General features: G+C 36.4%; 1 protein-coding gene across 2 annotated transcripts in view; it reads right to left on the bottom strand.

Moving 5' to 3' along the window:
* Positions 1–14,393, bottom strand: part of UPF2 (UPF2 regulator of nonsense mediated mRNA decay) — a 112,723-nt gene that overhangs the window by 54,281 nt on the left and 44,049 nt on the right. For both annotated transcript variants that reach the window (XM_025930354.2, XM_086714977.1), the window contains exon 8: positions 13,329–13,414. In XM_025930354.2, coding sequence (XP_025786139.1) covers positions 13,329–13,414 — 86 coding nt within the window. The remainder of the gene's footprint in view (positions 1–13,328; positions 13,415–14,393) is intronic.

Here is a 14,393-nt window from a genome sequence, read left to right as displayed (position 1 = left end):
CCTCTCTCTCTGCTCCTCTCTCGTGAGACCGCATGTGAACACTCTCTCTCAAAAATAACTAAACATTTAAAATTTTTTCGAAAAATAAAAAATAAATGTTCTTTTTCCTTATTATTTTCTAAATGCTTCTCCATTTGGAAATTGAGAACCAGCTCTTGAGTTTTTAAAATTAATTTTTAATTTTAATCTTGTCTTTCTCAATGTATTTTTCAACACAATCTGAAATTATACTCACTTAGCATCAAAAGTGTTAACCAACCTATGTCATTTCCTTTTTCTTCTTTCCCTGGACAAGTCGCTTATACTTTGTTTCATTTTTTTCTTCTAGGAAATCAGCCCAATCTATACCAAACCTTTTTCCTAGTCCCAAAAGAAAGGCAGATATAGGTATCCTTTTTAGAGGAAAGCAGTCTGTGCTACCTATTGAGGGCCACATTAGTGAACTAATAACACAGCTAAGTGCTTTCAGCTTCCACTGCGATTTAAAAAATAGTTTAAGGGGCGCCTGGGTGGCTCAATCGGTTAAGCGTCCGACTTCGGTTCAGGTCACGATCTCACGGTCCGTGAGTTCGAGCCCCACGTCGGGCTCTGTGCTGACAGCCCAGAGCCTGGAGCCTGTTTCAGATTCTGTGTCTCCCTCTCTCTCTGCCCCTCCCTTGTTCATGCTCTGTCTCTCTCTGTCTCAAAAATAAATAAACATTAAAAAAAAATTTTTTTTAAATAGTTTAAGAATTCCCTGGAAGATCTGAACTCTTGTATGTCTCTCCAGGTAGTTAGTAACCCTGGTTTTTGTTCTGTGGGGACTGGCCACGTGAAAGTAAAGTTAGATATTCCATTTTCTCAGGGACCCACTACTCCGAAAAAGCCCACCAAATCTTTCTCAAACTAACAAGTTTCTAAAACTCTTTTTCCATTATACCTTTAACAATTAAAGGGATAGCTGATAGTAAATATCACCTTGCCCTATTTAAATCTTCAAACTCTGACCATTCATTACTTCACAAAATAAAATCCTTTATGTTGTAAATAAGGTAATAAATTATATATTTCCTGAATGTTAGTTCTGCTTAAGTGTGTTTTTCTGTTGTTTCTACTCCTCTATGCATGCAGGCCTGGAAGGGAATGGAGTGCCAAATGCTATATCAATCATTAAAGGTATTACACACAAAATAAAACATTTTAATCAACCTAAAGAGCAAATTTCTGTGTTAAAATTTAAGCTAGTTATATATGTTATTTTAGACTTTTCTGAAAGTCAATTAGAAAATAAATTCTTCCTTTGAAAACTGAATGTTCATCTTCTAAGAGAATGATGACTATTTTTTACCAACAGTTAATGAGTGAACCATTTTAAAAACAATTTTTTTTTCTTAAACAATAAAACCTTGCTTAGATTTTCAAGGTCATTTAAGTACCTCACTAGCAGTTAATGATCAAGTTAGTAAACATCCAGTCATTAACTACAAGTAACAAGAATGCAGAAACACACACACTTTTCTTACTCAAGGGTAAGAAATTCTTAAAGGTTTTTTTCTTGTAATCAATCAGCTTTCTAAAAGAAATGTCCAGGTTTTTTCCCCTCCTTAAAATCTAAAGAATTTAACTGGTGGAAGCTATTAATTTTACCTTGTTCAAAAATGCCTAGGAAAACAACCAACGTGAAAGAACACTCCTACCATTCGATTAAAGAATACAAAGGATTTTCTCCATTGAAACAATGAAGCAGATGATGATTCAAAAAGGATAAAACATAATAAAAGACTGGAGTCATTTACTCTAAAATCAACAACCAAATGTTCTAAGAGATTTTTTCAGCAATGTTGACGCTCCCAGGGCAATAGTGCCATCAAGTGGTAGAACACACTAATACTCTTCAAAAGACTAAGGAAAAGCTGTTCAAGAATCAAGAGAAACATTTCATTCTCTCAACACTTTGCTTATATTAATCTGATCATTCATCTTTAAAAACTTGGCAATCTATCTGGCTACAAAGTCATTAAAACCAATACCAGATTTGTCTATACCAGAACAGGAACTAAGACATTCCTACGTGCTTTCCCTGATTCTGACTTTAGGTGAGGGGCCTTCTGAGGTGCTAGGTTTGATCTCTAGCTAGGTGGTGGATACATGTATATACTTAAGATATGAACACTTTATGTGCAACTTCAATTATATGTGTTATATTAGAAATTAACTATAAAATAATATGAAATACCTAAGAGAATTTCTAATAGGTTTCATTTCTGTGGAGTCCTTCAACAGAGATAAAATCCCAGGCTGTAAGATTTTTTTTTAGCCAACTATTTATTTACTGAAGGAAGAATACACTAAAAGTTAAAACGTTGTTTTAGATCAAACTTTTAAGAACTGTACAGACGAAAAACAAAATTGAACAGATGGGACATCAAATTTTAAAATGTCTGTACTGGGCGCCTGGGTGGCGCAGTTGGTTAAGCGTCCGACTTCAGCCAGGTCACGATCTCGCGGTCCGTGAGTTCGAGCCCCGCGTCGGGCTCTGGGCTGATGGCTCAGAGCCTGGAGCCTGTTTCCGATTCTGTGTCTCCCTCTCTCTCTGCCCCTCCCCTGTTCATGCTCTGTCTCTCTCTGTCCCAAAAATAAGTAAACGTTGAAGAAAAAAAAAAAAAATTAAAAAAAAAAAAAAAAAAAAAAAAAAGAAAGAAGTAAAATGTCTGTACTGCAAATGATACCAAGAAAGTGAAAAGACAACTCAAGGAACAGGAGAAAATATTTGCAAATTATATTTGATAAGGCACACGAATAAAGAACATGTAAAGAACTCTTAAAACTCAGTAATTAAAAATAACAACTGAAAAGAGGACAAAAGATTTAACAGAAATTTCTCCAAAAGACATACAAAAAGCCAAAAAGCACATGAAAAGATGCTTAAAATCAGCAGCCATTAGGAAAATGCAAATCGAAATCACAGTGAGATACCACTTCTCACCCACTATGATGGCTATAAGCAGAAAAGGAACAATAACAAGTGTTGGTAAGGATGTGGAGAAATTGGAACCCTCAAACACTACCGATGAGAATGTAAAATAGTGTAGCCATTCCGAAAAAGTTTGGCAATTATTGAAAATGTTAGAGTTATTATAGGACACAGCAATTTCACTCCTAGATATATACCCAAGAAAAATGAAGACATATCCACAGAAGTAATCGCATCAGCGTCATTCCAAGTAGCTAAAACAAACAATCCAAATGTCCGTCAACTGATAAATGGGCAAACAAAATATGGTGCATCTACACAATGGACCATTATTCAGCTGTAAAAAGGAGGAAATTCAAATACATGCTACAACATGGATGAATCTTGAAAACATTATACTGAGTGAAAGAAGCTAGATACAAAAGGCATATATTGCATGATTTCATTTACATGAAATACTCAGAACAGGCAAATCCAAAGGGACTAAAAGTAGGCTAGTGGTTTCTTTGTCAGGGGAAAGGGTGGGCAGATAAATTATAGGATTGACTACTAATGGATAGGAGATCCATCCATACTAATGGGTGAAGACAAAACGTTTAAAATATGATCATAGTGATGGCTACATACATTTAGAATGATGAATTGTATACTTCAAATAAGTGAATTGTATAGTATGTGAATTATTATCTCAAAAACCTTTCCTTTTTTTTTTAAGGAAAAGAACTATAAAGAACCTTAAGATTTATCTAGTCACGTGCTTCCTAAACCTAACTATACAGACTAGGTTAAGACGGTCAAATTCCCTAGCATAGGGACCCCTTGCCTTTCAAAAGTTCATGTTTGCTTTTCCTTAAGACCTACATTTGCACCTCTTTTGCTAACTGGAAGAAATCTAAAGAGTTCGCACTTTTATGAAAAAAGTTGAAAAGCAAATATAGCATTCAGTGCTGGTTTTGCAGCAAACACTTACAGAGGCAGCATGGACCGGGGGCAGCAAGAGTGGCCCAGCCAAGCTCCATCCCCAAGAACCCTGCATCAGATCGCCACAGCTCTGAACCGTGTGAACTGTGACTCACCCAGACGGATTCTGGATTCTGTTACCACGATGTGTCCCAGGGTATCACAAAAGCCTAAGACAGGATTTTCTTTGGGTCTGGGTACATTAAAAAACTTTTCCATATGAATTTATGGTACTTACTGCTTTACTTTACACCATTTTGGCTTAAAAAAGGTTTTACAGGAACGCTCTACTTTCGGATAGTGGGGGCAACCTATATACAGTTGATCCCTGAACAACACGAGTCTGCACCGTGCAGGTCCACTTATATGTGGATTTTTCTCCCCAATAAATACAGTATAGTACTGTAAATGTTATTTTCTCTTCCTTATGATTTTCGTAATGACAATTTTTCTCCAGCTTATTATGAAAATACAGCATGTAATAAACACACAAAATACATGTTAATATTATATATATCATACATATATGTTCGTATAAACACACAAAATACGTGTTAATCACCTATTTATGTTATCAGTAAGTCTTCTAGTCAATAGCAAGCTGTTAGTTAAGTTCTGGGGAGAATCAAGTTATATGTGAATTTCTTACTATGCAGAGGGCTAGTGCCCCTAACCTAACTCCTACATTGTTCAAAGGTCTACTGTCTATATAAAACCTTTGGGCCCTCACAGTCATAGGCACTCAAATAACTATTAAACAATTCATTCTGATTTTGGTAGCACATTATTTGGTTAGCTCAGGCAGGATGAGCTGGAGAAAGGAAGGAATCCCGGCCACAGAAAAGAATCCTGGCCATAAAGACACTCAAAACGATTCATGTCCTTTGGGGAAGGTGGGGGAGAGAAAACGACACACCAACAGAAAGGTGCACCTTACCAAAGGGGCCCGGGGTCCCACAGAGTCTCATTGGGCACAGGCAGAAAATGAGGCTAGGTAAGAGCAAGAGCTAAAAGATGTTAAGAATTTCCTTTCCCCTCTCCTGCAAAGTGTCCCAGCTTTCCCTAAGTCCAGAGACTCAAAGAATAACTGGCTACCCCTAATACCCTAATAACTGGCTCCCTAAGAGAATATTCTAGCCTGCTCATTCTAGACCCAACATTCTTTGTTCCCTCTTCTTACTGATTCCCTTAAAGGTGATCAGTCATCTCTTTTATTCAAGGTTGAATGAATAAAATCAATAAAAGACGGAGAAGGGTTTGTAAACCTATGAGGCCAAGGAGATAGGGAATGAGAAATAGAATGAGAAGAGACTCACTGGCACTTGACTACTATCTTTTTACTCTGGCCTCCCTAGAGACCAAGCTATAATCCTCAGGACAAGCCAAATATTGCAGGTAAGGTAGAAACGTCCCTGGGTATTAAGACAAAACAACCAAAAACCTTTCAAAATTAAAGGCTTTTCTGATTAATAAAAATATACAACCAGGAAACATTAACCTGGTCCCAGACTCTAACGTACCATTTCATAGATGTGTAAACAGAGGCCCTGACTTTCCAAATCACTCAGGAACGTTAAAAAAACAAAATTTTAACTAAACACTGAAACTGTTAGAGACCAGAGAGTACTATTTACACTAGAAAAGCAGGTAGATGAGACATCTGCTCTTAAACAAATTGGAGATTTTTCTGTAACTCAGCTCATCTGAAATGTATATAAAATACAGAAATGCCAGTAAAGAGTAATAGTCATTGCTACTTGTACATTCCATTGTTGAACAGACTACCCCCTACCAGCCAAACCATAATTAATATCTCTTATTGTTTTCAGGAAGAGAACTTACTAGAGATAAAAAAATCTAATTATCTGAAACAAATCCCTGTATTTGTGAAGCAAAGACAACAGTGCTAGCCCAAGGCTCCATGTGCTTCCCCACATCTTCCAAATGTCCTTGTGATCCCTTTCAGGCTTCAGGCTGAGTGTAAACGAGGCATCACTTTTTGTCCACGGTACCCAGAGAATGAGCTGAGTCCACACACTGTCTTCCCGTGCCATGGCACTCTTGGAAGCTATGGCAATGATTTAAGATGAAGTTTGTAAACTTCATATTTTAGAGTAAACGCAAATGTTGCAGAATGTTTGATGGAGGCTACCAAATCAGTCCAGATTCAATGCAAGGTAAATTACAGCAGAAGTCACAAGTGAAAAGTGAACAGAGAACTAATCCAAACAGGGCAAATTTTTGAAATCGATTTATTTAAACCACAATTTATTTAAAAAACAGAGAGGGGTGCATGGCTGGCTCAGTCTAGTCACATGCTAGAGCATGTGACTCTTGGTCTCAGGGTCATGAGTTTGAGCATCATGCTAGACCCAGAGATTACTTTTTTTTTTTTTTTAATGTCTCTGAGAGAGACAGAGAGACAGAGCATGAGCAGGTGAGATGCAGAGACAGAGACAGAATCTGAAGTAGGATCCAGGCTCTGAGCTGTCAGCACAGAGCCCAACATGGGGCTCAAACCCACCAACTGTGAGATCATGACCTGAGCCAGACGCCCAACCGACTAAGCCACCCAACCGACTAAGCCACCCAGGCACTCCAGCTTAGAGATTACTTCTAAAAAAATAATAAAAACTTTTAAAAATAGAGAAAGAACAAAGAAAAAGAACAGTTCCTTTAAAAATACCAAAATTTACCAGAAAAATACTGCCAAAAAAAAATTCTGGCCAAACATTTTGGCATAAATTTAAAAATACTAAATGAGTCCTAAAAGAAATGAGGAAGAGAGCACAGGGGAGAACAGACTGTGTAGAACGCTGAGTAAGAGACAGAAGATAGGAAAAGAAGACACTGAAAAGAATGATTGGTGAGGATATGACAGCTACAAATACGCAAAGGAGATTCAACATATGCATGCCTGGAGTACTTAAAAAAGAAAACCACAACAAGAAAACACAACAAGCATTCAAACACATTTAAAGATGAAAATCAGGAAAACTTCCCTGAAGTATTTAATACAAAAACTGAAAGGGCGTGGAGAGTGACCCAGAATGATCAACAACACAGCATATCCATCCTAGTAAAGCCACTGGATTTACCAGAAAAAAAATTAATTGAGCAGCCATATGAATCACCAAATAAATTACAGAAAGAAAAAAGCAAGCTGGCCTCCAATTTCTCCACAGTAGTAGCAAATGCCAGATGACTCCAGGGTAACACCTATAAAGTATTCAGGGAAAAGGCATGAGCCATAGATCCTATAACCAGCGAAGCTGTCCTTCGAGTAATGAATCTCCAGAAACATCACTCTGTACAAGAACTCAAGGGATATTTTTGCCCAAGAACTCTCCTTCAGAAAATCATTAGAAGATAAACTTCAGCAAACCAAAAGATAACTAGGAAACCAGAGAAACAAGACTGGCAGGGAGCATGGAATATTTTAAGCTGTAGAACTAAGATAAAACAAATGAGGGGGTCAGAGTGACAAATGAGGATGTAAATGTCATATTCCCTATCAGGATGTGTTATCAACAGAGAGACAAAACAAGGGGAGGGAGAATGGAAAAAAGGATGGGAAGTCTGGTAAGCTTCCTGCTTGTCCATTCATAGTGCTGTGAGCGAATTAATATTCAAGCTGATAAACCCTACGATACAAGCATAGCACACTTAACAGTAAAAAAGGAAAATGTTAAGGAAGATAACAGTAGGGACCAACACCAGATGGGTGAGGAGAGAGAGTGAGAAGAAAGGACGAGAACACAGTTAATTTTATCATCACTTGTGGTAGGAACAACAAAGACTGTCTAAATAAATGACCAAGAAGCAAACCCATAATTATGAAGCTAACTACTAAAATAAAAATTGAAACCTTCCTCAAATCAGAAAAATGTACGGAAAATAAAATATAGATTACACAATGAAAGACTTTAAAAATTAAACCAAAAAGACAAATAATGTAACAGAACGTGGACCAATCATATCTGTCTTATCAAAAATGTAAAAACCCTAGGGGGGCCTGTGTGGCTCAGTCGGTTAAGCGTCTGACTCTTGATTTCAGCTCAGGTCATGATCTCATGGCTCATGGGATCAAGCCCCACATTGGGTTCTGCACTGACAGTGCAGATACTGCTTGGGATTCTCTCTCTCCCACTCTCTCTCAAAATAAATAATCGTTAAAAAATAAAATAAAATTAGGGACACATGGGTGGCTCAGTCGGTTAAATGTCAGACTTCAGCTCAGGTCATGATCTCACGGTGTGAGTTTGAGTGCCACATCGGGCTCTGTGCTGACAGCTCAGAGCCTGGAACCTGCCTGGGATTCTGTGTCTCCCTCTCTCTCTGCAGCTCCCCTGCTTGCATTCTGTCTCTCTCTCAAAAATAAACATTAAAAAAAATTTTTTAATAAAATTATAAAAAATAAAGTAAAAATCCTAACTCAATTATAAGAAACATATTTTCAGAACAGATCTCAAAGTAAAATTCAATTCAAGAATATACAAGAGAGGGGCACCTGGATGGCTCACTAGGTTGAAGGTCCAACTGTTGATTTTAGCTCAGGTCATTATCCCAGGGTCGTGGAATTGAGTCCTGTATCGGGCTCCATGTTCAGATTAAGTGCTTAAGATTCTCTCTCTGCCCCTCTTTTCAGCCTGCACTCTCTCTGTGTGCCCCTCTCCCCAGCTTTCTCTCTCTCTTGCTCCTTCTCTCTCTCTCACACACACAAATAAATAAATAAATAACATACAAGAAAAACTCAACTAAAATAAAGCTATTCTGAAAGATTGAATATAAAAGGGCAAAAACACTATAAAAACACAAATAAAAACAAATTAGAAATTGTAATATAAATACCAGATAAGGTAGTAGCAGGCAAAAAAAAAAACAATAAATAAAACGAAGAATGACACTTTATAAAAGGTGAAATTCACAATGAGGTGTGAGTTTTATCTTCACACCAAGTAACACAACAGTAACATTTGAAAAACTGAAATCACAGTAGTTATTAGAAAAACAACACACACCAATAGTAGTCTTTAATTTACCTCCTTAGCCCAGGACCCCCGGGCAAGTAGACAAAAAAGGTCAAGAAAACAGAACTCAATAAAAGTTATTTAATACTATAAACTTCCCTGATCAGTACATTGAACTCTGCACCATAAAAACAAAGAATGTAACCTTTAGGGGCACCTGGGTGGCTAAGTCAGTTAAGCGTCTGACTTGGTTTTGGCTCAGGTCATGATCTTGCGGTTTCTGAGTTCGAGCCCCAGGTCAGTCTTCAAGCTGACAGTGCAGAGCCTGCTTGGGATTCTCTCCCTCTCTCGCTGCCCCTCTCTCACTCATTCTGTCTCGCTCTCAAAATAAATAAATAAAAACTTGAAGAAAAAGAAAAAGCATGTAACATTAAAAAAAAAAAAAATCTCGAGGAATGTTCACAAATATTGATTCTATAATAGGCCAGAAAGAAAATTTCAAAAAATTCCAAAAAGAATAAATTGTATTTTCTATTCATAGTGCAGTAAGAGTATGAGTTATTAACCAAGTTACAAAATAAAACAAAACCAAAACATCCCACAACCTGGAAGTTTTTCAAGACTTTCTCAAACATCTCCTTAAGAAACAAAAAGGAAATATAAACTAAAATTGGAGAATTTCTAGAAAACATACAAACAGAAATCACAAGTCAGAACTAAGACCATTCTCAGTAAATGCCAAATAAGTGTTGGCATACAGCAAATGCCAAAAAAGTAACAGAATGAAGAAACCAAGAGAGAAGAAATCAGTAAAGATACAAGTAAGGAGTAAAACAATAGTAAAATGATATAATACATTATCATTTGGAAGCTGGTCTTCATGAGGCGTTTTACTAGTGAGGAAACTAAAATGGATTAACCAGTAGCTAACATGATCAAGAGGAGAAAAAAGTCAGGGGAAGTAGAAATACAGCATTGTTTGTAATGGCAAAGACTGGAATGTCCAAAATGATTAAATATAGCACATTCATAAATAGAAACACTGCAGCTTTAAAAGGACAAGGGAAATCTTTATATACTGATCTGAAAAGATCTCCAAGATATACTGTTAAGTGAAAACAGTAAGGTTCAGAATGATAAGCACAGTAAGTTGCCCTTGTACAAAAAACAGGAAATATAAGAATCTATAACTGCATTTTCTTGTACATGAAAAAGAAACTTCGGGAAGATACACAAGAATCGAGACAGTGGTTTCCAACTGGAAAGAGTAGAAATTGGATATAGGGAGACAAGGATATATTGAAGTATGTTTTTCAGCACACAATGTTTTTATACTTCTGGGTTTTGAGCCCTGTAAATGTACTACTTATTTTTTAAAATAAAATTTTAGATTTGCATATGACCAACATTAATTTATCAAATATTTTCAAGCACTTACCAAAATTGTATTTGGTATTGAAAATGTACAAAATGAAAAGATTCAGAACGCTCTTTTTTATTTTTTTAAGTAATCTCTACACACAATATGGGACTCAAACTTACAACCTAAGATTAAGAGTCGCATGCTCTACCAATGGAGCCAGCCAGGCACCCCCAGAACGTTCAAAAAGCCTGTAGTCTTTACGCTTTGAGGGGACACAGGTGGGATATGTGACTGATCCTTCGTACAAAGACATTATATGGAAAGTGCAATAAGGCCATTTATATGGACATAATGGAAATGAGGATGTTGTTGAGGGAAGATGACTCTTAGGCTAAGATTTAAAGGGCAAGCCAGAAATTTTTGGTGGAAAGATAATATGCCAAGCAGGGGCACCTGGGTGGCTCAGTTGGTTAAGCGTCCAACTCCTGGTTTCAGCTCTGGTCATGATTTCATGGTTTGTGAACTCCAGCCTTGAGCTGGGCTCTGCAAAGACCGTGTGGAGCCTGCTTGGGATTCTCTCTGTCCCTCTGTCTCTCTGCGCCTCCCCTGCTCTCTCTCAAAACAAATAAACTTAAAAAAAAAAAAGAACATCCCAGATTAGAAAACAGAGGCTTGGAAGTAAAGAGAGCAAAGGTATTCAAGAAATCATTACAGATCAGGATTTTGCAAGAGGAAGAGTGCCTAGAATTCTGACTGAAGCTGAAAGGGGGCTAGATAAGAAAAGGCATGAAATACCATGTTATGTAATTCTATTGCCTTCTACATGTCCGCTATTATGCTGAGTGCTGGGGATAAGGAAGTAAACATGGCCTCCTTGTAGCTTAGTCTAGAGGATAACACCCAACAAAACCAAGAAAGCAGCTTTTGCAATACTTTGATGTCGGGACCTTTCCTGTCTCTAGCTCTTTTCACATACTCTGTTGCCTCCATCAGAATGCGCTCTCTACATTTCCTCTCCCCAGCCATTCCTAGCCTAGCTAATTCCTTTCTCAAGACTCCCATTAAATAACCCTTGTTCCAGGCAGCCTTCTTGGACTCCTGAGACTAAATCAATCAGTTCCACTTGCTATATACTTGAAAGCATGCTGTGATTCTTCTTGGTAACTACACTTAGAAGTCTTTGTCTTTCTTCTTTTCCAAACTGCAAGTGGTATGAATACAAGAGCCTAATCTGTCCTGTTTACACTGTATCTCTAGCACTAATCACAGAATACAGCAGACCCTTAATGAATTAATAAATGAATAAATTGTAGAACATAATTTAATCTTTCCTGATCACTCAGGTGGATTATAAAAAACCCAAATGATTGTATTTATACATTTCAGGTATATAGACTATGCAGTCTCTTCCTCATGGCTCTAGAATGCTATACATTTCAAGTACTTGTCCCTTGACTTTTTTTCTTTCCTCTCAAACCGTAATTGTTAATTCCCACTACTTTTAAGTCTATACTTCTAGCAGATTCCAAGTACATCTAATTTGCAGCTATTTCCTGAGCTAAACAGATAAACAGAGTTATAAGAGATACAAGTGGCATAAGACCAAGTAGTTTTTGAGGACTTTCTTGAGGGGGTGGTGGTTTGGGAGGGAAGGGTGTGCTGAAGGACAGAATGGGGATGCAAAGAGACAGTCTTTTACAAGTAAACTACTTAAACATCACTGCATAGTTTCTTTTGTAAACAAGACCTTTTATTTTTGCTAACTTTGGTTTATTCTGTTACATAAGTTCAAATAATTGTTAATACATGTTTCTTCATACAAATAAAGAGTTGAAAAGAAAAATCTGAAAATAAACATTCCATTGTAAAAGGAAAGAAAAGAATCAGTTGAAAAAAAACTGGTCCAAGATACTGAGGAAAAGTATTTGAGTTTTCATCAATTCAAGATGTAAGCTTTTTCCCATTTACAAATACATGAAAGTGGAATGTGCCTCACAATTAAGGTCTTAAATGTAAATGGCAATGTTTTTCTCTCTCAGTTGTACATAAAATAATGGTGTACCTCATAACTAATGGTACCTTAGATTTGATGAAATGCATATTATAAAAATATTTATCTATATGACTTTCTCAACTACCTAATTCTTAATTATCTACTCACTATTATTAACATATTCCATCTCTCTTGCCCCACTAATATGAAAACCAAATGCTCATATTAATGATGGTGACAGGAGATAAAATCCAGTATAAAAGAAAAAAAAAAAGTAGCAATTTTGTTTCACTAAGAAATCTCACATTAAGAGATCATGGGCCTCTCCAACAAATGGGCCTAATTAAAATTCTGCTCCAGAAACTCTAGTTAAATCCCTCAGAACCCTTATCTTCTGAGGAAAGTATGTACCCTAGCTATGTTGTATGTAATCATCATAATAGTTCACAAAATCATTTATTCATTGTTGAAGAGATAGAAATGCATCTCCTCTGGTTTCCAAGGTCAATAGTCTGAGTGGTCCTGCATACTTCAGGACCATTAATTTAGAGTAATTTACAACATTATTATTCTCTAAAAGCATTACACAATTAAATATGCTTCTTGAATTACTAGCAACATAATCACTAATGTGACTTTCAACTCTAAACTAGCATAATTACAAAAACTTGAAATTTTTCATTTATACACAACTGTAAAAATTAGATACACTAAGTCTGATCTTCATACAAAATAAAAACTCTCCAAAAAACTTACATACCTTTTGTTACTTTTTCCCCCTCAAAGGCAAAAATGTAAACCAATTGCTTCTAGAAATGATTAAGTTATTACTATTCTTATTAAGTTACTATTATTCTTAAATATTTTCTCTTAAAATAACAGGTAAACATCAGAAAAAATATTTCCACTAGGGCAAAAGAACAAAAGAACAGAAGTCAATGAGAAACAAGTCCTAGAAAATATGCAAAAAACAATCATCTTGGTTGACAAAAGATATTTTGAGGGGATAATTAAATGTGAATGTTGATCTGATAACCATCATTACAGAGTAAAACCACTAACAAATTACTTTTTGTTTTCAGTACCTACCTTTGTCTGGGAACTATGAAGAGCGCCCGTACCAACTTCTTCCTATTTGCTTTTGTATTCATGTTCATGCAAAAATCCATTGCTGCCTATGGGAGAAAAAGCAAACTTTTTTCCTTAAAAAACTTTTTTGATTTAGCTAATGAAAGCAGAAACCCTCCATGCTACAAAGGACTTCTATGTGTTCCTAAATATTTCAAAATGGTTTTAGAACACTGGTATTATAAGCATATGCCAAATTAAAGTATCACTGAACTTAAACTATCCTTTCCTTTTAGATCTCAAAATACATGTTTCATAAACTTTTTTTAAATATATTTATTTACTTACTTACTTATTTTGAGAGAGAGAGAGAGAGAGAGAGAGAGAGAGAGAGAGAGAGACCGAGTGTGAGCAGGGGAGGGGCAGAGAGAGAGGGAGACACAGAATCCGAAGCAGGCTCCAGGCTTTGACCTGTCAGCACAGAGCCCGATGTGGGGCTTGAACTCGTGGATCATGACCCAAGCCAAAGTCAGACACTGAACCAAATGAGCCACCCAGGCGCCCCTCATGAACTTTTTAATTGCAACCTAGTGTTAAAAACAGAACCCCAAGTGGGTAGACTGAAGACCCACCATGAACTATCTGGAAAATAACTGTATGAAATGTGTAATTAATGCCTTCAACCTCACTGAAGTCAAGTAATATCAGAAAAAAACTCTGACAGAATTAGAAAGTAGCAATAATAGTTACCAGGAGCCAAGAAAATTATTAATGCTAATAACAATAATCAAAAAGGAGCAAAGATAAACTGGAAATGAGAAGAAGGCATACATTATTCTCAGGAATATGTAAGAATAAATGCCCCAACATTGACGAAAAAGATTTAGTTTAGTGTCAACAATCAGACTTGACAATTTAAACTAAAGAAACCACACCTCAATATTGTAATAAATGCCCACTATTAATAAATACAACTATTATTTAGTGTAGCAATCCACCATTCTATGCTACAGATCAAAAAAAAGTGTTCAATATTTCATCAATATGTCTCACATATAAGCATAAAAGAAAAGCTAGAAGAGATGA

The sequence above is a fragment of the Puma concolor genome, chromosome B4 (assembly GCF_028749965.1).
Source record: "Puma concolor isolate L17-30 chromosome B4, mPumCon1.1.hap2, whole genome shotgun sequence".
Classification (NCBI taxonomy): Eukaryota; Metazoa; Chordata; class Mammalia; order Carnivora; family Felidae; genus Puma; species Puma concolor.
The sequence above is the reverse complement of the archived record's forward strand: the minus strand, read 5'-3'. Positions and strand labels throughout refer to the sequence as shown.